At 41.9% G+C, this 24,502-nt stretch overlaps 2 protein-coding genes across 2 annotated transcripts in view; both read right to left on the bottom strand.

Annotated features, from left to right (window-relative positions):
• Window positions 1–15,162, bottom strand: part of LOC311585606 (uncharacterized protein) — a 41,556-nt gene extending 26,394 nt beyond the window's left edge. The window contains exon 1 of the mRNA XM_084761007.1: window positions 14,976–15,162. Coding sequence (XP_084617133.1) covers window positions 14,976–14,978 — 3 coding nt within the window. The 5' untranslated portion in view covers window positions 14,979–15,162. The remainder of the gene's footprint in view (window positions 1–14,975) is intronic.
• On the bottom strand, window positions 323–14,535 carry LOC311586322 (uncharacterized protein; the record flags this gene model as incomplete). Its single annotated transcript, XM_084762291.1, has 5 exons — window positions 323–1,509; window positions 2,905–2,965; window positions 3,340–3,456; window positions 12,922–12,972; window positions 14,448–14,535. The coding sequence occupies 5 exons, from the start codon at window positions 14,533–14,535 to the stop codon at window positions 480–482; spliced, it is 1,347 nt and encodes a 448-aa protein (XP_084618417.1). The 3' UTR covers window positions 323–479.
• Window positions 15,163–24,502: the final 9,340 nt, after the last annotated feature.

The raw sequence follows: 24,502 nt of genomic DNA, 5'->3' as shown, positions 1-24,502 counted from the left end.
ACAACCTACATTCTGTATCAGTTGACATCAATCAACCACGTAAGGAAAGCCCCGAACCTTAAATCCTGATTGGTGAGAAAGTGTAGCTGTACCTTGGCACAGATATTTGTGGTTTTCGACCTTAAAAGCTCTGTAATATTCTGGCTCAGGGGTAGTGGCATGAAAGTGGGGAAGGGGGATGGGCAGTGGGATTGAGGTGTCACAGTTCAGCTTCCAAGTATTTTCTGTGGTCCTAAACGAGCAGTAGAAACTTGATTACAATAAATTCTGGTCATGTGCATTTATCTGGAGTTTGCATTGTGTTGGATCGCAACAAGCCCACTACACAAAGGCTTTACCACATTGCTTACACTCCCAGAATTTCTCTCCACTATATTTTCAGGATGATGAGAACTACATTCGTAAGGTTTCTCTCCAGTAGTAATTCTTTCATGATGATGAAGACTTTAGAAATGTGAAAAAGATTCAACACATTAAATTTATGTACAGGGTTTCTCTCCGGGATGATTTCTTTCATGCCTTTGAAGATAACTGTGACATGCAAAGCCTTTACCACATTGGCTACATTCGAATGGTTTCTCTCCAGTGTGTGTTCTTTTATGTATTCGGAGATGACTGTTTCGTGCAAAGGCTTTACCACATTGGTTACATTCATAGGGCTTCTCTCCAGTATGAGTTCTTTTATGTATTTGAAGATGATTGTGATGTGCAAAGGCTTTACCACATTGATTACATTCATAGGGTTTCTCTCCAGTATGTGTCCTTTTATGATATAGGAGACTACCATGACTTGCAAAGGCTTTACCACATTGGTTGCATTCATAGGGTTTCTCTCCAGTATGCTTTCTTTTATGTATTTGGAGATTACTCGGTTGGGAAAAAGCTTTACCACATTGTTTACATTCATAAGGTTTCTCTCCAGTATGTGTTCGTTCATGGATTTGAAGAGTATTGTGAACTGCGAAGGCTTTACCACAGTGCTTACATTCATAAGGTTTCTCTCCAGTGTGTGTTCTTTTATGTCTTTGAAGATGACCATGGTGTGCAAAGGCCTTACCACATTGATTACATTCATACGGTTTCTCTCCTGTATGAATTCGCTCATGCTGTTGAAGAGCACTGTGACATGCAAAGGTTTTACCACACTGACTACATTCATTAGGTTTTTCTCCAGCAGTTGTTTTTTTATGTTTTCTATGACGACTGTGTTGTGAAAAGGCCTTATCACTTTGGTTGTTACATTTATAGGGATTCTCTGCAGTCTGTGTCCTTTTTTGAACTTGGAGACTACAGTGACATGGAAAGTCTTTACCACACTGGTCACATACATAGGGTTTTTCTTTAGTGTGTCTTCCTTTATGTCTTTGGAGCCTACGGAGACGTGCAAAGGCTTCACCATATTGAATACCCTCATAGGGTTTTTCTCCAGGAGGATGACTCTGACACAGAACGGATTTATCACATTGAGTATGTTCAGGTGATTTCTCTCCACTATGACGTCTTTCATGCCTGAAAAAATAATTGGCACTTGTGAGAGCTTTACAACATTGATTGCATTGATGAATGCTTTTATCTGTGTAATTAATTTTATAATTTGGCCTAATAGTAAAGAGGACTCAGATCTTAAAGTTTTATTGCGATATTAACATTCCTGGTTCCCCTTCATTATGGGTTCTTTTGTCTTTGAAGATACCTCTGATGGTAAGAGCATTCTTTACATGGCGCACATTTATAGGATCCAGTTTTTATATTAAATTTTTACATATTGTAAGAAAACTGAAAGAAACCAGATCTTTTCACCCTGATTGCATTTGTAAATTTGCCTATTGTATGAGTCATACTACATTTGGAAAGAAAACCAGGACAACCAGAAGAATATCCATATTTCTATTACTCATAGAGAATTTTTGGTTTTTTTTGTTTTTGTTTTTTTTGGTTTTGGTTTTCCTGAGACAGGGTTTCTCTGTGTAGCCTTGGCTGTCCTGGACTTGCTTTGTAGACCAGGCTGGCCTTGAACTCACAGCGATCCGCCTGCCTCTGCCTACCGAGTGCTGGGATTAAAGGGGTGCGCCACCACCGCCCGGCCTCATAAAGATCTTTTTGTAGTGTAAGTTTGTGGATGTTCCAAATAAAGTTGGAAAGCCAGTCAACTGTAAGATCGTATCACATTCAGAAAGTCTACTCACAGTGGGGAATACTACATATTTTCTAATTGTTCTGGAAGAAAGAAGGGTATGTGGCTTCTTTCACTCTCCCTACGCTCACATGGCTTGCATCCACTGTGACATATGCTACACCTATTAAAAGAATAATGAAAAATGAAAGGGTTCCACATTGCATTCATACTGTTTCAATTTTTGTTCCTCACACACACACACACACACACACACACACACGTGGTTTAGAGATTAAGGTTAACAACAATTAACCTTAACAACAACATTCTTGACTCTCATAAATTAGCCATCTCAATAAGCTTGCTTAGCAATGGTTTTATAAGTATATGTCCTGGACTCATTTTGTAGATCAGGCTGGCCTTGAACTCACAGTGATCCGCTTGCCTCTGCCTTTCCAGTGCTGGGATTAAAGGTGTGCACCACCACACCTCACTCTACTTTCTTATTTGAAGGATTTAGACATATATTTATCTATTCTGTTGTAACGGGGCTATGATTCGAATGGTGATATCCATTCAGGCATTGTTTCCTTGTCTTCTTTCTTAGAGAAATGCTTGGCAAAAACAAAGCCGATACCTGACACTGAGGTACATGGTTTTGTGAGAATTTAATAATCACTAATGCACTTAAAGCAGTGTTTTATTTACACTGTTGATTTTCTTTAAAACCTCCAGGACACATTAAAATTTCTTAGGCATATTTATATTAGCTTGCACATGAAAATTACCTTTCACGTCTTCTAGAACTTTGACAATGATCTTCAATATGTTGGTTCTCCCAACTATAGCCTAAAATATAGTACCAGAAAATATGTCATGTTATTAAAAATTATGCAAAATTCATGTTAGTATCTTCAGTGAACCTTACAATCATACCTGAATTATTCACATCAGTCCTCCTCATTCTCAATAAAAATTACAGAAAAGCATCAATAACAAAGAAACAGTTGTCCCATTTTTGTTTTTTTTTTTTTTTTTGGTTTTTCGAGACAGGGTTTCTCTGTATAGCCTTGGCTGTCCTGGACTCACTTTGTAGACCAGGCTGGCCTCAAACTCACAGTGATCCGCCTGCCTCTGCCTCCCGAGTGCTGGGATTAACGGTGTGCGCCACCACGCCCGGCTGTCCCATTTTTTTTTAAGTAAAAGAAAATTCGCTTTCTTACCTATAGCATAGAGGTTCCTGTAGGTCTCCAGCATCACATCTTTGTAGAGACTCTTCTGGGAGGGACCCAACAAAGCCCACTCTTCCCGAGTGAAGTCATACTGAAGAAAAAAACCCTCTAAATTTACTCAGCATGGTAAATTGTTTGCACATCACAGTCATCCTCAGAGGCATAAAAGAACTCATATTGGAGAAAAAGCAAAGGAAGACATTCAATATGGTGAAGCCATTGCACATCACAGTAGTCTCCAAATACATAAAAGAACACACACTGAACAAATAACCCATGAGGATAACCAATGTGGTAGAACTGGTTCATGTCCAGATCATCTTCAGAGGGATGAAAGAAATCATATTGGAAAGAAACCATATGAATGTGATCAGTGTGTTAAAGCCATTGCATGTCAGAGTCACCTTCAAAGACATGAAAGAAATTTTACAAGAGAGAAATCTTATGAATGTAGGCAATATGGTAAAGACTTTGCAGGTCACAGTCCTCTTCAAAGGCATAAAAGAATTCATACAAGAGGGAAACCTTATGAATGTAATCAATGTGGTAAAGCCTTTGCATGGCCCTGTCATCTTCAAAGGCATGAAAGAATTCATACCGGAGAGAAACCTTATGAATGTAGTCAATGTGGTAAAGACTTTGCATGGCCCTGTCGTCTTCAAATGCATGAAAGAATTCATACTGGAGAGAAACCTTATGAATGTAATCAATGTGGTAAAGCCTTTGCAAAGCACAGTCATCTTCAAAGGCATGAGAAAATTCATACAGGAAAGAAACCTTATGAATGTAGTCAATGTGGTAAAGCCTTTGCAAGGCACTGTTCTCTTCAAATGCATAGAAGAATCCATACAGGAGAGAAACCTTATGAATGTAATCAATGTGGTAAAGCCTTTGCACGGCACAGTCTTCTTCAAGTGCATGAAAGGGTTCATACAGGAGAGAAACCTTATGAATGTAATCAATGTGGTAAAGCCTTTGCATGTCACAGGAACCTTAAAATGCATAAAAGAATCCATACTGGAGAGAAACCTTATGAATGTAATCAATGTGGTAAAACCTTTGCATGGCGCTGTTCTCTTCAAATGCATGAAAGATTTCATACTGGAGAGAAACTTTATGAATGTAATCAATGTGGTAAAGCCTTTGCACGGCACAGTAATCTTCAAAGGCATGAAAGAATCCATACAGGAGAGAAACCTTATGAATGTAATCAATGTGGTAAAGCCTTCTCACGGCACTGTAATCTTCAAAGGCATGAAAGACTTCATACAGGAAAGAAACCTTATTAATGTAATCAATGTGGTAAAGTGTTTGCATGTCACAGGAACCTTAAAATGCATAAAAGAATTCATACAGGAGAGAAACCTTATGAATGTAGTCAATGTGGTAAAGCCTTTGCACAGCACAGTTTTCTTCAAAGGTATGAAAGAATTTATACTTTCATTCATACCTTATAAATATTACTAATGTCATAATGCTTTTGCATGTAACAGTCTGTCTCCTAAAACATAAAAGCAGACATGCTGGAGAGATACCCTATGAATGGAACCAATGTGGAAAGACCTTTGTCCATCATGGTCCTACTGTAATTCATAAAAGAACACATACTGCAGAGAAACCCTATGAATGTAAGCAATGTGGTAAAACTTTTGAATGACAGTTATATTAAGAGATGTGAAAATATATTGGAAATAAACAATGTAAGAAGTGCACTTAATATGTTGAATCTTCAGGCTTGGATCACTCTCTGCCCACTCCTCTCCTATAGTTAACCAGCAGAGATGAGGTGGGCATGGGCTGCACCCCACATTACCCACCACTCTGAGGAGGCCTGAGGGAGACGCAAGCAGCTCTAGGCTTGAACCTCTCTTCACTTACTCTTCTCTGAACTGGCCCATCCAGGACACACAGAAAATAAGCAAATGAAGCCCGTGGAGTATCTGAGTAGCTTTGAGTGTGGCTCTCTTTCCACTGGCTTCTCACCATCCTGGCCCATTTTGGACCCAGACAGCAAATCAGTAAAAATGAGTCATGCTTAGACCAAAAGCCACAATGTCCACTGTACCAAGGAGGCCTGTTGGGCACCTGAGAAGCTTTCAGATTGGAGATCTCTCAAATTTCTTTTCACTTACCAGGACCAACTCAGACACAGAGAACCCAGCGTATCTAAGCTAGTTTTATGCTCTAACAAGAATCATCTGCCAAACTAGGGTGGCCTCTGGGGGTTCTTAAAAAGCAGTCTTTGGCTTGGAGCTCTTTGCCTGCTTCTGACCTGGAACATATTGACTTTTTTTTTTTTTAAGATTTATTTATTTATTTATTATGTATACAGTGTTCTGCCTGCATGTACACCTTCAGGCCAGAAGAGGGCATCACATCACAGTACGTTATAGATGGCTGTGAGCCACCATGTGGTTGCTGGGGATTGAACTCGGGACCTTTGGAAGAGCAGGCGGCACTATTACCCACTGAGCCATCTCTCCAGCCCTCTGTATTTCTTTTTAACTTTTTTTAAAAATTTATTTTTATGTATATGAGTGCTCTATCTACATGTATACCTGCAGGTCAGAAGAGGGGGATCAGAGGGTATAGATGGTTGTGAGCCACCATGTGGTTGCTGGGACTTGAACTCAGAACCTCTGGAAAGAGTAGACAGTGCTCTTAACCGCTGAGCCATCTCTCCAGCCCCGTCTCTCTGTATTTCAAAGCTACCAAATACCCCTCCCCTACTTTTCCTCAAAGAATGTAAAACAAGAATGAAGGGTGGATTCACCCCAGACTCTGTGCTGAGGCATAGATGTCAAGAGGGGCAGCACACAGAACAGACATGAGTTTCTCCTTCCATACATCTACATGTCCTTTCCTTCTGGAAGATGGTGGCCTCCCTAATGACCTTGTCTAGCTGCAGTGTTCAGCTACATTCCTCAAACACAAACACATTGGACATTAAAATTGAGTCTGAACAGAGCTGAGAAGCAGAATTCTGAGTGACACTTTTGTTACTCTCCTTTAACCTGAAAGCGTTAATTAAAGAACATCGATGCTTCTCCTTGGAGTAATAACTAGTATCTTTGAGGTAGTTATCAGATGGAAGTGGGTCTCAAAGTGGCTGAAACATCAAGAAAAGTCCATGGGTCATGAGTATCTCCGGTGGGCTATTCACTTTGGCTCTCGTGGCTCATTTTAAAATACTGTCATTCTCTAGGCTTGAAGTCAAACTCATGAATAGGTTTCTTCCCACGAATTTTCTTTTCGTAGACATTTGCTTCTCCTGGGTGCGCTGACAAAGGCTCTAATACAATATATATCAGAGTAAGAGATTTCACCACCTGTCTTATAGATTTGATTGTTGGTGAAGACAGCCCAAGTTCATGCTCTCACATCCTTGTGCTTGTTGGAAATTTACATATATGAAAGATGGCCCAATCCCCTTAAATTTAATTCTGCTTTGCAAAACAACACATTGTTCCTCTAATTGTTCAAAGTATGCACCTCACAATCCCAACACGTAATATTGCACTCAGCTGCCAATTTCAAACATTTATTTGTCTTCATTTACTACAGGGATTGCTCGTTCTTCAGACTTCCCTTCGATGTTCAGAAGCTAACCATGGTTTCTATTTTCTTGTCTTTCTCTCAAACCAAGGTAGTGCTTTTACAGGAGAAGGGCTGTGTGTCATGTATATTCATGTGTAGACATTCACAGTACAGAAATAGTCATTTTCAAACTAGTGCAAGTTGTGCACATACATTGTGTAGGCTTTGATGTGAATTCACAGATTTGTATATGTGATGCGTATAACAATCTAATAAGAGTTACTAGGACGAGGCCGGGCATGGTGGCGCATGCCTTTAATCCCAGCTCTTGGGAGGCAGAGACAGGCGGATCGAAGTGAGTTCGAGGCCAGCCTGGTCTACAAAGCGAGTCCAGGGCAGCCAAGGCTACACAGACCCTGTCTTAATTTAAAAAAAAAAAAAAAAAAAAAAAGAGTTACTAGGACATCCAGCACTTGAACCTTTCATGCCTGGTTTATGTCGAGTACCTACAAAGACAGTTTATCACCATTTTAATGCATAAAGATTCTTCTGTATTTGGAATCGTATACTGCCGCGCCACAGAAAACACTAGAGTCTGGATACCCCTATCTCCTGTGATCTAGGATTATGCCACATATGCCAACTTCACTCATGACAGAGATTATGAACTGCTTGTCTTACAAAGTATGTTAAATATTCATAACCACTAAGAGCATGTGCTGCTTTGCGCTTTCTTAATGTCACTAACAAAATGTCCATTTTGCCCTCCCAGTTTCGTAGCAATGTGCTGCCCTGCTTTTCCACCTCTATAGCTCAAAGGAAGCTGAAGACTTTAATACATAAGTCAGATTACATGGTTTTTCTTCCTGCACTGTCACCAAGTTTGTTTTGGTAACTCCTGAAAATGTTTATCACCATCATTAAAGTTACACCTGATGGACAGAAGTCTGTCGTGGTACAAAATTTCGCTGTGTCTTTGTTCTTTGATGTTTCAACCTATTACGCAGTTTAAAAGGATTCTCCCATGATGTTTCTTAGCACAGATGAAACAAACATAGGTTCTTCTCTCATATACTTGGAATACAGGTTCCCCTTCCTTTACCGCTCCCAGTTTCTCCCCACCTCCTGTCCGGTCAAATCCACCCCACGTCTGTCTGTCTCCTATTGAAAGAAAACAGCCTTCTGAGAGAAAATATCAAACTATGAAAAAAATGAAAGAAGGTAAATCAACTATCATATTGGAGTTGGACAAGACAATTAAAAGTAAGGAGGTGGGGTTAGCCGGGCGTGGTAGCGCACGCCTTTGATCTCAGCACTCAGGAGGCAGAGGCAGGCAGATCGCTGTGAGTTCGAAGTCAGCCTGGTCTACAAAGTGAGTCCAGGACAGCCAAGGCTACACAGAGAAACCCTGTCTCGAAAAACAAACAAACAAACAAACAACAACAACAACAAAAAAGTAAGGGGGTGGGCAAGGCAAGACAGGAGAATTAGCGATACACTTGTTCACACATTCCGGAGTCCCGCCAAAGTGCTACATGAACGCTGTGCTGTCTATGCAGATGACCCGGTGCAGACTCCTGTTGTCCTGTGATGACTCCTTCAATTTTGTGAGTTCATAGGAACGTTGTTCATTTGTTTAATTGGCCAATGCTCTCCTGGTACCCTCAATAGTATCTGTATCCCTCACTTTTTCTGCCTCCTCTTCAGTCTGGTTTTAGTGGAGACAATTATTTTTTTTTTAAATTTATTTATTCTTGTTACATCTCAATGGTTATCCCATCCCTTGTATCCTCCCATTCTTCCCTCCCTCCCATTTTCCCCTTATTCCCCTCCCCTGTGACTGTTCCTGAGGGGGATTACCTCCCCCTGTATATGCTCATAGGGCATCAAGTCTCTTCTTGGTAACCTGCTGTCCTTCCTCTGAGTGCCACCAGGTCTCCCCCTCCAGGGGACATGGTCAAATGTGAGGCACCAGAGTACGTGAGAAAGTCATATCCCACTCTCCACTCTACTGTGGAGAATGTTCTGTCCATTGGCTAGATCTGGGTAGGGGTTTAAGGTTTACCGCCTGCATTGTCCTTGGCTGGTGCCATAGTTTGAGCAGGACCCCTGGGCCCAAATCTGCCTATCATAATGTTCTACTTGTAGGTTTCTAGGACCCTCTGGATCCTTCTACTTTGCTATTTTCCCATGCTTCTCTCATCTAGAGTCCTAATAGGATGTCCTCCCCTCTGTCCCAGTTTCCTGGTAAGTGAAGGCTTTCATGGGACATGCCCCTTGGGCTAGTATGCAGATATAAGTGAGTATATACCATTTGAGTCTTTCTGCTTCTGGGTTAACTCACCCATTATGATCATTTCTAGCTCAATCTATTTGTCCACAAATTTCGGGAATTCCTTGTTTTTAATAGCTGAGTAGTATTCCATAGTGTATATGCACCACAGTTTCTTTATCCATTCTTCTACTGAGGTACACTTAGGCTGTTTCCATGTTCTGGCTATTATGAATAAGGCTGCTATGAATATGGTTGAGCAAATTTTCTTGTTGTGTGCTGGAGCATCTTCTGGGTATATTCCAAGGAGTGGAAGAGCTGGGTCTTGAGGAAGCCCTATTCCCAGTTTTCTGAGATAGCACCAGATAGATTTCCAAAGTGGCTGTAATAGTTTGCATCCCCACCAGCAATGAAGGAGTGTTCCTCTCTCTCCACAGCATCGCCAGCATGTGGTGTCGCTTGAATTTTTGATCTTAGCCATTCTGATGGGTGTAAGATGGAATCTCAGAGTTGTTTTGATTTGCATTTCCCTGATGACTAAGGAGGCTGAGCATTTCTTTAAGTGTTTCTCAGCCACTTGATATTCCTCTGTAGAGAATTCTCTGTTTAGTTCTGAGCCCCATTTCTTAATTGGGTTATTTGGTTTGGTGGTGTTTAATTTCTTGAGCTCTTTATATGTTTTGGATATTAGACATTTGTCAGATGTAGGGTTGGTGAAGATCTTTTCTCAGTCTGTAGGCTGTCGCTTTGTTCTCTTGACAGTGTCTCCTGCCTTAGAGAAGTTTCTCAGCCTCATGAGGTCCCATTTATTAATTGTTGACATTAAGGCCTGGCCTATTGGTGTTCTGTTCAGGAAGTTGTTTCCTGTGCCAAGTGAAAAACAAATGCATGGCTGTGTTAGTCAAGGTTCCCCAGGTGAATACAGCTGATAGAATTAGCCGCTCTGTGTATGTGGAAAGGGGGTTTCTGTCTCACTGGCTGTGGTCCACTAGTCCAACAGTGGCTGACTAACAATGGAAAGTTGAGGAATCCAGTAGACGTTCAGTCCGTGTGTCTGGATGTGTCCGTTGGTCTTCAGTATATAGCTGAATCCCAAAGAAGAAGCTGCTAATGTCGTAAGAGAAGAACTTACTAGCCAGAGCTAGGGCAAGCAGACAAAGTGAAAGAACTGTCGTTTGCAATGTCCTTCATGTATGTAGGATGCCACCAGAAGCTACGGCCTAGATTAAAGGTGAATCTTATCACCTCAAGAGATCCAGATTAAACAAGAGTTTTCCTACTCCAAATGCTGTGATTAAGGAAAATTCCCCACAATCTCTAACTCTTTGGGTTTAGTTAATTCCAGATGGAGTCCAACCCAGAATAGGCATCACAACAGCCGAGATAGAAGAACTGAGAGAGAGTTTTCCCTGTGACAGGCAAGGAGAGCATGAGAGTTGTTTCCATGACAATGGTTTTCTTCAACACAAGACAGCTCAAGGTCCAGAGGTTCTGACACTGTCTGTCAGATTTTCCACCGGCTTTGTCTGCTTTTCTTCTGTGTGTCCTGGATGGGCCAGTTCAGAGAAGAGTAAGTGAAGAGAGGATCAAGCCTAGAGCTGCTTGCGTGTCCCTCAGGCCTCCTCAGGGTGGTGGTTAAGGTGGGGTGCAGCCCATGCCCACCTCATCTCTGCTGGCCAACTGTCTGTGTTCTAGATAGACCATGCAGGAGAGGAGTGGGCAGAGAGTGATCCAAGCCTGAAGATTCAACACATTAAGTGCACTTCTTACATTGTTTATTTCCAATATATTTTTACATCTCTTAATATAACTGTCATTCAAAAGTTTTACCACAGTGCTTACATTCATAGGGTTTCTCTGCAGTATGTGTTCTTTTATGAATTACAGTAGGACCATGATGTACAAAGGTCTTTCCACATTGATTACATTCATAGGGTATCTCTCCAGCATGTATGCTTTTATGTCTTAGGAGACAGACTGTTACATGCAAAAGCATTATGACATTAGTAATATTTATAAGGTATGAATGAAAGTATAAATTCTTTCATGCCTTTGAAGAAAACTGTGCTGTGCAAAGGCTTTACCACATTGATTACATTAATAAGGTTTCTTTCCTGTATGAAGTCTTTCATGCCTTTGAAGATTACAGTGCCGTGAGAAGGCTTTACCACATTGATTACATTCATAAGGTTTCTCTCCTGTGTGAATTCTTTCATGCCTTTGAAGATTACTGTGCCGTGCAAAGGCTTTACCACATTGATTACATTCATAAAGTTTCTCTCCAGTATGAAATCTTTCATGCCTTTGAAGAGAACAGTACCATGCAAAGGTTTTACCACATTGGTTACATTCATAAGGTTTCTCTCCTGTATGAATTCTTTTATGCATTTTAAGGTTCCTGTGACATGCAAAGGCTTTACCACATTGATTACATTTATAAGGTTTCTCTCTTGTATGAACTCTTTCATGCACTTGAAGAAGACTGTGCCGTGCAAAGGCTTTACCACACTGATTACATCCATAAGGTTTCTCTCCTGTATGGATTCTTCTATGCATTTGAAGAGAACAGTGCCATGCAAAGGCTTTACCACATTGATTACATTCATAAGGTTTCTTTCCTGCATGAATTTTCTCATGCCTTTGAAGATTACTGTGCCGTGCAAAGGCTTTACCACATTGATTACATTCATAAGGTTTCTTTCCTGTGTGAATTCTTTCATGCCTTTGAAGATTACTGTGCCGTGCAAAGGCTTTACCACATTGATTACATTCATAAAGTTTCTCTCCAGTATGAAATCTTTCATGCCTTTGAAGAGAACAGTACCATGCAAAGGTTTTACCACATTGGTTACATTCATAAGGTTTCTCTCCTGTATGAATTCTTTTATGCATTTTAAGGTTCCTGTGACATGCAAAGGCTTTACCACATTGATTACATTTATAAGGTTTCTCTCTTGTATGAACTCTTTCATGCACTTGAAGAAGACTGTGCCGTGCAAAGGCTTTACCACACTGATTACATTCATAAAGTTTCTCTCCAGTATGAAATCTTTCATGCATTTGAAGAGAACAGTGCCTTGCAAAGGCTTTACCACATTGGTTACATTCATAAGATTTCTTTCCTGTATGAGTTCTTTCATGCCTTTGAAGGTTACTGTGCCGTGCAAAGGCTTTACCACATTGATTACATTTATAAGGTTTCTCTCCAGTATGAATTCTTTCATGCCTTTGAAGATTACTGTGCAGTGCAAAGCCTTTACCACATTGATTACATTCATAAAGTTTCTCTCCAGTATGAATTCTTTCATGCATTTTAAGGGTCCTGTGACATGCAAAGTCTTTACCACATTGATTACATTCATAAGGTTTCTCTCCTGTATGAATTCTTTTATGCCTTTGAAGAGAACTGTGATCTTCAAAGTCTTTACCATATTGCCTACATTCATAAGATTTCTCTCTTGTAAAATTTCTTTCATGTCTTTGAAGGTGACTCTGACATGCAATGGCATTAACACCCTGATTACATTCATATGGTTTCTTTCCAATATGATTTCTTTCATCCCTCTGAAGATGACCTTGACATGCACCACTTCTACAACACTGGTTATCTTCATGGGTTATTTGTTCAGTGTGTGTTCTTTTATGTATTTGGAGACTACTCTGATGTGCAATGGCTTCACCATATTGAATGTCTTCCTTTGCTTTTTCTCCAGTATGAGTTCTTTTATGCCTCTGAGAATGACTGTGATGTGCAAACAATTTACCATGCTGAGTAAATTCAGAGGGTTTTTGCTCCACTATGAGTTCTTCCATTCCTGCAAAGATAATTGGCACAAATGAAAGCTTTACCACAGTCATTACACTGATGAATATTTTTATCTGTGTGATTTAATTTTACATTTTGGTCCAATTGTAAAGAAGAATTAGATATTATGGAATGTTCACTTTGTTTACTTTCATGGTGTTCCCATTCATTATGGGTTGTTTTCCATCTTTGAAGATAACTGTGATGGTAAAAGCATTGATTACACGAACTACATTTACAACATCCTTTTAAAATATAAGAAGATTTTCATATATTTGAAGAAAAATGGTAGAACTCAGAGCTCTACCACAATGATTGCATTCATAAATTTTCCTATAGTGTGACTCATATTATATTTGCAAAGTGAACTGAGAGAAACAGAAGAATTTCTTATTCCTATTACTAAAGAGGACTTTCTATAGTATAAGTTTGTGGATTTATTTTCAATGATGTTGGAAAACCAATTAATTGTAAACTTGTAGTATATTCAGAAAGTGTAGGCACAATGGTGACTACTACATATCTCCTAATTCTTCTAGGTTAGAGAGGAGACATTGCTTGTTTCATTACCTCTAAGCTCACATGGGTGGCATCCATTGTGACATATGACAGACTTATGAAAAGAATAACAAATGAAAGGGTCCCCACTGCAGTCACACAGTTTGACTTTTGTTTTCCTTATAGACATACGGCATAAGGATTAAAGTTTCTCCACAATAACATTCTTGCCTCTCATAAACTGCCACTCACTAAACTTTACAACATTCCTGCAAATAATATGAGGAAAACTAGCTTTATTATGGAGCATTTGTTTATTAGATGTTTTGAACTTTACCAGATCTCCCAAGCATTGGCCCTGGCTGTAGAGGAGTTCTACTTTATTCTGAATACTTGAGCAGCTAGTTAGAGGCTTGTCCTTTGCATGAAGATGGGCCTAGTGGCTGGTCATAGTAAGGGGTGACTCCTTTGCCATGCTTTAGACCCAAATGTCTGGACAATCCTAGTGAGTAAGCATATAATACATCCCAGCATCCTAACCTCTAACAGGCTGGGTGAGCATACTACTTATCTGTGGGGTATTTTTAAGGCAATCCTCCCTCACCTAAATCCTACTGGGTGTCTCTTACTGTTTTCTAAGCATGGGCAAATGCTTTCCATCATCACTTCTACTTTCTCCATCACAGCTTAACACTGCAGTGCTCCCCAATGCATGTGATGCCTTTTACAACCTCCACAAAACTAACTCCAAATGGATCTTACACCTAAATATTAAAGTCTAGGGCAGAACTTGTAGAAGATCTGAGAGAAACAAAGGATCTTCGAGTTTGGCATCCTTCCTAGGATATTTCTACAAGTAGTCCTGACCCAAAACCTTTGCCCAAATGCAGCTCCCATAGTAAAGTTATTCAAAGGCCACAGCTGGGTCCAGGAAGTGACTAGGACCACAAGGGACCTCACAGGTGGCTCAATATGGCCTATGCTTACCACACAACCCCAGGGAGGAAGCACCACACCACACCAGCGGCTGCTTCCTACTCTTCCCCGTGGTGGGCAGCGACCCTGAGTTCGCCATGCCGCAACTTTGGAGCTTGCCTGAGCTTTCTTCACAGCGCCCAGCAGCAGTGCTCAGAGCACAGCACACCAAACCATTCAACACAGCTCAGCTTTCCAGCTGAACCAGCCAACTTAGCACCCGGCAGAACCCGCCTTCTCTGTGTGCTGGCAGGCCACCTGGAGGCCCGGATTGGCCGGTGAGTCTTGAGTGACACGAGCACCTCCCTTAGGCTGAGAGTGTGCCGCTTGAGGGACACCGCATTTTTTTTTTTTTTTTAAAAACAGGCCCAGACTTCCAGCCCATTTCCAGATAGGAAGAGATTTGCGTTTCAGCAGCGCTAGTGTCTGTCCTCCAAAAGCGAAACCCTCTGTTTTCCACGCGAGACTCACCTCACCTCTCCTGCAAGCTCTGCTCAGCAGCCTGCTGCTCCCTTCCGGGGACGGTGACCCTCCACTCACCATGTCGGGACGTTGGAACTTGCTCGAGCTTCCTCACAACAGTCAGCAGCAGAGCTCAGAGCACAGCACAGCAAACTTCTCAAGCCGGCTCAGCTTCTGAGCTGAACCTCCAGCAAGGCTCCGAGAAGAACCCGCCTCCGCGTTTGACTGGCAGGTCTAACTGGAGGCCCTGATTGGCCAGTTCATCTTAAGTGACATAAATGCTTCCCTTCGGGTTAGAGTGCGCAGCAGGGACGCAGAATCGCGGTTCCTGGCCCCAGGCTACCTATCCAGGGACAAGCCTTTTCCAGAAGTGCAGAGGTTTGCATTTCAGTAGCACTGTCCTCCAATAGCCTTAACGTCGTCTTTCGGACTAGCCTAGGGAGGACCCACCACTTGAGCTTCCTCCGCTCAGCCACAGGCTCCTCCCTCCTGTTTGGGCACAGAGACCCTGACTTCACTGTGTCACAGCACCCAGAAGGCACCTCCCCTTCTTCCTCCTGTACCTAGGTGGGTAACTTGCAGAGCCCATTACTCAATTGGCAGTGAAATTATCAATGGGTCTCACAATTAAAGAGAGATTTTAGGAGACACGACTTCTGTTTTGTTTCTTCACGCTGGGTTCAGGTAAACTCCTGCAACGTGTTACCTGGTAGGAATCAGGCAACCCTGAGAGAAGAGGGAAACCTAGCATCCTCTGTAGAGCACTGTTAGCTGCAGCTCTTCCTCAGTGGGAAAGTGAAAAACAAATACAGGGCTGTGTTAGTCAAGGTTCCCCAGGTGAATACAGCTGATAGAATGAGCCGCTCTGTGTATGTGGAAAGGGGGTTTCCGTCTCACTGGCTGTGGTCCACTAGTCCAACAGTGGCTGACTAACAATGGAAAGTTGAGGAATCCAGTAGACGTTCAGTCCGTGTGTCTGGATGTGTCCATTAGTTTTCAGTAGATAGCGGAATCCCAAAGAAGAAGCCGCTAATGTCGTAAGAGATGACCTTACTAGCCAGAGCTAGGGCAAGCAGACAAAGTGAAAGAACTGTCGTTTGCAGTGTCCTTCATGTATGTAGGATGCCACCAGAAGCTACGGCCTAGATTAGAGGTGAATCTTATCACCTCAAGAGATCCAGATTAAACAAGAGTTTTCCTACTCCAAATGCTGTGATTAAGGAAAATTCCCCACAATATCCAACTCTTTGGGTTTAGTTAATTCCAGATGGAGTCCAACCCAGAATAGGCATCACAACAGCCGAGATAGAAGAACTGAGAGAGAGTTTTCCCTGTGACAGGCAAGGAGAGTTGTTTCCAGGACAATGCTTTTCTTCAACACAAGACAGCTCAGGACTATCTGACTCAAGGTCCAGGGGTTCTGACACCATGTCCAGTCTCTGTGACTGAGAGACATGAAAGGAGCACAAAGACATACACACAGGCAAAAGACTCGTACATGGAATATAATGACTTTTTTTTTTATAGATAGGGAAACTTGCAATAAAAGGTATTGTTGAAGCTGGGCGTAGTAGTGCATTCCTTTAATCCCAGCACTTAGAGCACAGGGCCGTGGTGATCACTGTCAATTTGAGGAAATACCGTGCTACATGTACACACACACACACACAAGCACATACACTGTGAGAAAGAAGAAAAAACTTAAATAACAGACAAAAAGGAACATTGGCGAGTAGGGCAATATAATACCTCTTAATGTCATTTCAGATGTTTTCCACAATCATTTTTCAAAAATGAATATTGCCAAACATAATTGCACATGTCATTAATCCCAGAATTTTGGACGCAAACGCATATTCATGAAATCGAGGTAATGCTGGTGTACATAGTCACTTCCGTAGTATCACACAACTCCAGTGGACATAAGAAAAAAAATTTTTTCAAAGGTGACTATTATTGTAGTGTCTCAAAGCGGGAAGCAACCACCAAAATGTTGTAATATTAAAAAATATATATATATTTTAGCTGGTTGTGGTAGCACACACCTTCAATTCCAGCACTTGGGAGGCAGAGGCAGGCTTATCGCTGTGAATTTAAGGCCAGCCTGGTCTACAAAGAAAGTCCAGGGCAGTTAGGGCTAACCCAGAGAAACCCTTAACTACTCTAAACTACTGAGCCATCTCTCCAGCCCCCTATTTCTTTCAAAGGTAAATAATCCAAAGATTAGCCTAGAACACAAGAGCTCCTTCAGCAAGGGTCAACAACTCGAAGGTCACAGCGTGCAGGCTAAGCAAGGGATTTCTAACATGGCTGAATTTAGCATGGCTTCCCACAAGAAAGATCAGTAGTAGCTGGAGGGTCAGAAATATAAGAGGTTAGGGAGCTCTTGGACTTGTTTTTGTAGGAGTTGTGAAGTCTGCTTATATAATTTCTTTACACGTGCAATCAAAGGTAACATTGGTCAAGTTCACAGGATTACTGGTGCAGTTTCTTTAGGCCTGTTGATGAAAAACCTGAATATATTTTTATGCTTATGTTTTTTTTCTTTTTATCCCCTTATTTGGGGGGAGGGTTGTTTGTTTGTTACAAATATTGTACACTCTTGGTTTTTGTGCTTTGTGGTAACTTCCTCCTCCTCCTTTTTCCTCTCTCTCTCTCTCTCTCTCTCTCTCTCTCTCTCTCTCTCTCTCTCTTTCTTCCCACCTCCAAGGAACCCAAGACTGGGTATTGAGGTCCAACGTACTGTCTCAGCTGCTCAGTCATAGGCTCTTAAACTTCTTTATTAACCCATCAAAGATAACTGGGGAGTCATCTTTACACTACATATTAAGGCAAGAGATCCCCCAATAGCAAATACAATACCAGAATCTGTTTGCATTTAGCTCATTGCTCATTCGGCAGCTAACAAGGGAATGTGTCCACCTCAACACGGTGTGAATGAAGGGCACCTCTGCCTTCATGTACGCACTTATTGCTCTCAACTCTTCTTTCATCACCACGCTCACTGTATCCCGTAAATTCCGATATGCTGTGAATTCATTTTCGTTGAATTCTATTTTTTTAGATGTATTTATTAATGCATATACATATTAATGTATGCCAGAAGAGGGCATCAGATCACATTATAGATGGTTGTGAGCCACCATGTGGTTGCTGGGATTTGAACTCAGGACCTCTGGAAGAGCAGGCAGTGCTCTTAACCTCTGAGCCATCTCTCCAGCCCCTTCATTGAATTCTAGAAAGTTTTTCATTTCTTTATTTTTGTCTCGACCCACTTTTCATTCTGTAGAGGGTGGTTCAGCTTGCATACGTTTTAAAGCTTTCTGTTGTTTCTGTTGTTGACGATGTGCAGTGTTAATCCACAGCGATCCTATGGGAAGCAGGGGTTTACTTCAGTTTACTTGTATCTGTTAAAACTTGCACTGTGTTTGAGGATATGATCAGGTTTTTAGAAAGTTCCACACATTGCTGAGAAGAAGGGATATTCTTTTGTGTCTAAGTGAAATAGTCTGTAAGTATGAGTTGGGTTTATTTGGTTTTTAACATCAGTTATCAGGAGCATTTCTCTGTTTAGTTTTTCTCTGGAGGACCTACCTGTTGGTGGAAATAAGATACTGAAGTTTCCCACTGTAAGTGTATGAGGGTCGATGTGGGATTTAAGCTGCAGACTTGTTCCTTTTACAGTGGTGGCAGCTATTATGTTTGGAGCATAGATGTTAAGAATGAAAACACTGGGCTGGAGAGATGGCTCAGTGGTTAAGAGCACTGCCTGCTCTTCCAAAGGACCAGGGTTCAATTCCCAGCACCCACATGGCAGCTCACAACTGTCTGTAACTCTAAGATCTGACACCCTCACACCAATGCACATAAATGAAAAATTAAAAAAAAAAAAAAGAATGAAAATGCTACCTTGGTAGGGTTTTTTTTTAATGGATATTTAGCATCCTTCAACATCTCTTTTCATTAATTTTTGTTTGAAGTCTATTTTGTTAGACGTTAAAATGGCTACATCAACTTGCTTCTTAGATCCATTTGGCTGAAGTGTCATTTTCCCACCCTTTACCTTGAGGCTGTACTGTCCATCAAGTTGAACTGTATTTCTTTCTCTTCATTTTTGTTTTGTTGTTGTGATTTTTTTTTTTCATGGCAGAGTTTCTCTGTGTAGCCTTGGATGTCCTGGACTCGCCTTGTAGATCAGGCTGGCTATGAACTCACAGCAATCCACCTGCCTCTGCCTCCCTGAGTGCTGGTTTTAAAGGCATGCGCCACCACACTTGGGCTGAACTGAATTTCTTGTATACAATAAGAGGATGGATTCTCTCTTTAGCATCCATTCTGTTAGACCGTGTCTTTTTATTGGTGAATTCAGGTCATTGAACAGTGACTGTTAAGTCCCTGTTGCTGCTGCTGCTGCTGCTGCTGCTGCTGTTGCTGCTGTTGTTATTGAGTGATGGTGGTAGTGGTGGTGATATGTGTGCACGCACTTCCATTTTCTTTTTGCTGATGATGTGAGATTATTTGTTTCCTCTGTTGTCACGTGTATAGTTTACACCTTGGCTTGCATTTTTTTCTTTCTAGCACCTTGTATGGGGCTGTGTTTATAGACATATTATTTAAATTTGACTTTATCACGGAATAACTTATTTTCTCCATTTGTTGTGATTGATTTTTTCTGCATATAATAAGCTGGGATGGCATGTGTAGTTTCTTAAGAGTCTGCGGCACATGTGTCTAAGTCTTTCTTACTTTTAAATTTTCCATTGAAAAACAGGTATAATTCTAATAGTTCTGCCTTTATAGGTTACTTTGTTTTGTTTTGTGTTGTTCTTTTTGCAACTTTTTTATATTTTTTCTTTGTTCTGTATGTTTAGAATTTGGTTATTATGTGGCAAGGTGACTTCCTTTTGTGGCCCAATCTGTTTGGTGTTTGTATGCTTAGTGTCCCTTTATAGGCATTTTCTTCTTTACATTACACATTTTTTAGATTATTTTGATGAAAATATTTTCTAGACATTTGAACTGGTGTTTTTCTCCTTCCTCTATTCCTACTATTTGCAATTGCCTTCTCATAATGTCACAGAGTTCCTGAAAGGTTTTTTTTCCAGGAAATTTTTAGATTTCACATTTTTTTGATGGATTTATTCATTTCTTCCATTGTATCTTGACTGCCTGAGATTCTCACTTTGTAGACCAGGCTGACTTCAGACTCACAGAGGACCATCTGTGTCTGCCTCCACGAGTGCTGGGATTGCAGCTGTGTGCCATTGAGCCCGGCGCTTCCATTTCTTTTCTGCGGTGAAACTTATCTCTGTAGTTCATTGTTGCAGTCCTAAAACTTTCACTTCCAGGTTTCTCTCAATTTGTGCTTTCTTTTTTTATTATTGCTTCTATTTTCTTTTCTTTTCTTTTCTTTCTTTTTTTTTTTTCTGAGTCAGGGTTTCTCTGTGTAGCCTTGGCTGTCCTGGACTCCCTTTGTAGACCAGGCTGGCCTCGAACTCACAGCTATCCACCTGCCTCTGCCTCCTGAGTGCTGGGATTAAAGGCGTGCAGCTAACTTGGAATATTCAGGACTTGCTATGACAGGGTAGTTTGCCTCAGTTGGTGACGTAGTTCCCTGGCTGGTGTCTGGGCACCTGGGTTTGAGGTGAGTACAGATCTAGGTGCTGGTTTCTGGGTTTTTCTTCTTTGGGTGGGAGTTTCGTTCCTGGGTTTCTGCTTGCCATCTGGATTTCCTGAATGTAGTGGACGACTGTTGACTTTTAAACTGACCTGTTTGGTGGATGTGTTCCAGGGGAAATGCTTGCTGGTATTGGAGACTAGAGGAAAAGGAAGCCAGGGAGAGTGGTTCTTAGCAGCCCACAGGAGGTGTAGACAGGGAAGAGGTGAAGCTGCCTTTGATGTTCTATTCCAGTGCTAGGAGAAACTGTGAACATTGTGTCTAGTGTAACATGTAGTGTGTTAGGTCTGTGAACAGCCTACATGGTCTTTTAGCAGAAATGGCATGTGGTTGAGCAGAGTGTCTGCCCCAGTGGGGGCTGGGACACAGTAATGAGGCAGGAAAGGAGGAACAGGTGAAATGGTCTGTGGTATCTACAGGAGGCATGGAAAAGGGGAGAGGAAGCCTCCTCTACTATTCTATTCCAGTGCTAGAGGAACCGTGAGAGTTGAGTCTGGGGTATCAGATAATGGGGTAGGCCTTGAGACAGACTACGAAGTTGTCTAGCAGGCAAGGCCTCTGGTTGAGTAGGGCTTCTCAGCCCATCGTTGATGTCTCAGACACAGAGATAAGGCAGTAAGAGAAGAGCAGGTGAGCACGGTCTGTGGTATTGGTTCTCAGGTGACTAACATAGTGGGGATGTTCTGGAGGCGTCCTACGTAGTCCCACCCCCAGGGTCTTAATACTGCAGCAGCAGATTCCCAGGGGTCATTATTTACTTCTGTACTTACTTAGGTTTATGTTGTTGTTACTCTGTAAAAGAGGTTTGATTATTGGATTAAAAAATACTATGAGAGGGGGGCTGGAGAGATGGCTCAGCGGTTAAGAGCACTGACTACTCTTTCTTTCCAGAGGTCCTGAGTTCAATTCCCAGCAACCACATGGCGGCTCACAACCATCTATAATGAGATCTGGTGCCTTCTGACATGCAGGCACACAATCAGGTAGAACACTGTGTATGTAATAAATAAATAAATCTTTAAAAAAAATACTATGAGGGCTGGGCAGGTAATTCAGCAGATACCCTCTTGGGGTTGACATGGGTTCAGATACCAACACCCAACCCAGGTTGGGAAGTTCATAACCACCTTCTACTCTAGATCCAAGAGATCTGACACGCTCTTGTCTGGTGTGGCACCTGAGCCCACAAGAAAGACTCTCTCTCTCTCTCATACACACAGACACATGTACAAAAATCAAGATAGGCTTGTTTTCAAGAGTGCTTATGACTTATAAAGCAGTAACTGTAAAACAAGCTCTTTAGGTGTATAATACAAATAGAGTGTTTCTTTTTTTTTTTTTTTAAATCTGCTTTGTTGTATTTGGTTTTTTAAAAGTTTACATTTCCTCACACTGGTGCAGACTTATATCCACTTACCAATCCCAGGCGGAAAAGTGGTTTCTGAGTGATCCTAACATACATTCTTTTCTTTTTATCAGAAGACAATGAGAGGCTCCACCCAGCAGGGGATTGAAACAGACGCTGAGACTCACAGCTAAATACTGGGCAATGCAATAGAAAGGCTGGTGGGAAGGGGGGGGCGGTGAGGGGGTGAAGGGGTGAGGGGGTGGAGGGGTTAGGACGGAAGGACCTGGAGGTGACAGGAGCCCCACAAGAACAACAGAGCCAACTCCCCAGGACCCAGAGGTGTCCCCAGAAGCACCCCACCAAGCCTCTACTTCCTTATCACTCCCCACTGCCTGGCCAGGCCACAGAGGAAGAGGACATTTTCTGTCCTTGATGAGCTTGGTGGGTTGGTGGCGGGGGAAGGGGGGGCGGGGCTTCCCTTTTCAGAGGAATAGGGGAGGGAGGATAGGGGAGGAGGACAGGAGGGCGGGACTTGGAGGAAAGGAGGAAGCGAGTTATGATTGGGATGTGAAGTGAATAAATAAATTAATATATTTTTAAAGACAATAAGATACTTTAAGTAGTCAAAATTATTTTCTCGAATACTAAAATACTTGTATGCTTAAAGTGGCTCTCTCATCTTGGAATAGCGCCCCCACCCCCAGTCCACATTGCATTATTATTGGCAAAGGAGAGAAAAGCAGAGTGCACAGTGCTGGCCACTGATTCCTTAGATTTTGATTTTGGCCTTGGCTGTCCTGGACTCACTTTACAGACCAGGCTGGCCTCGAACTCACAGCGATCCAACTGCCTCTGTCTCCAGAGTGCTGAGATTAAAGGCGTGCCCCACCACGCCCAGCCTTCACAAGTATTAAATGAAATATTTACCATCCCTTGTTTTCTATTATCGATACTGTGTAAGGTCAAAGGCAGCCTAGGTCATTGTGGGGTCAGATTCCTGTTCGTATTTATTTATTTATTTATTTATTTTTGGTTTTTCGAGACAGGGTTTCTCTGTGTAGCCTTGACTGTCCTGGACTCACTTTGTAGGCTAGGCTGGCCTCGAACTCACAGCAATCCGCCTGCCTCTGCCTCCCGAGTGCTGGGATTAAAGGCATGCGCCACCACGCCCAGGGATGAGCTCCTTAATTGACTCTAGTGCAAAGTGTCATTTTTAAAAAAACTTCTTCCATAGAGATTATCACTGCTTAGTTCTTCATCCCATCTTGGGTCTCTTTTCCACAAGTACCTTTTGTCTTTTGTAAGTCAAACAAACAAAAGAGAATGTGCCATGTAAAGTTCTAGTCCTCATGAAAGCCGCTACCACAGGCTATTTGGGATGAGAGCTAGAGATATGCAGGGAAGCAGTCTGTCAATCAAAGTCATATCCAGCATCGACAGACTCAGGGGAGAAAGTAGACAAGTTGGAGCGTGGCTTTGAACCCCAGACTTCCAGACTTAAAACCTGCTTTACCTCCTGAGCCATCTGAGGTCACTAACTTTCTTCCAGCCAAAGCTCCTCTCTCACTAAAGTCTTTGATTGCTTAACAGCAGGCAGTCTTAATTAGACTGACAAGGGACCCTGGCTTGTTTACTCAGAGGATTCCAACTGGCTTGGGGCTGAGTAGAGAACCTTTCAGGTGCCTTATCAGAACTTCCCACTCTAGCTGAGAAGGCCTTGTAAAGAGGAATCTCAGCCCCTTTCTTTCTTTGGCACAACTTGCTGGAGGCCAGGAACTTGATTCCCAGAACTGAAAAGAGATTCCAGGCAGTTTATCCTTACATGTCAGGTCCGGCAGAGCATGTCCATTCTTTCCAGCAGGCTCAGTGCAGCAACCCCTGTACAGGAGTCCTCTCTCTAATCCCTTGACCTACAGAAATGTTTGCCCTAGGTCATACATCTGTGTCAGGCCTAATTTAACGCAGTCTATATGCCTGACCCTTACAGGCATACAAAGTTCCTGGGAGTTCTTCTGCTAATTAGCAGGAAGACTCAAAGTTACCTGAATCGACACAGGAATTATTATCAGGAGTGGTAAAATCATCTTCCTAAGATTCTGCAGGAAATTGGCCCAAATGGAGCATAGCACCTGTGGAGCAATAGGCAGTGAGTGATTCTTTATTCCAAGTCTGCAATAATATAGATTCCCTTTTGCATGTGTTCTTTAAGATCCTCAGAGACTACTGTGAAATGCAAAGGTTTTCGCAAAAATGATTATACACCAAAGGGTTTTTTTTCCATTCTTTTTTTTTTATTGAAAAATAAAATCATTCATATTACATCTCAATTGCTATCCCATCCTATGCATCCTCCCATTCCTCCCTCCCTCCTGCTTTCACCCCATTCCCCTTCCCTATGACTGTGACTGATGGGGACCTCCTCCCCTTGAATATGATGCTGTACACCAAAGGTTTTACTCTTGTATAAAGATAGAATGAAGTATCTTTTCCCAACTGACTAAATTTATGGATTTCTGTGCAGGATGATTTTTTTTTTCATGATTTCTAAGGCTACTGCTCCATGAAAAGGCTTTAACGCAT

This window comes from Acomys minous (genome assembly GCF_964271855.1).
Source record: "Acomys minous genome assembly, chromosome: 16".
In the NCBI taxonomy this organism is placed as follows: domain Eukaryota; kingdom Metazoa; phylum Chordata; class Mammalia; order Rodentia; family Muridae; genus Acomys; species Acomys minous.
The sequence above is the reverse complement of the archived record's forward strand: the minus strand, read 5'-3'. Positions and strand labels throughout refer to the sequence as shown.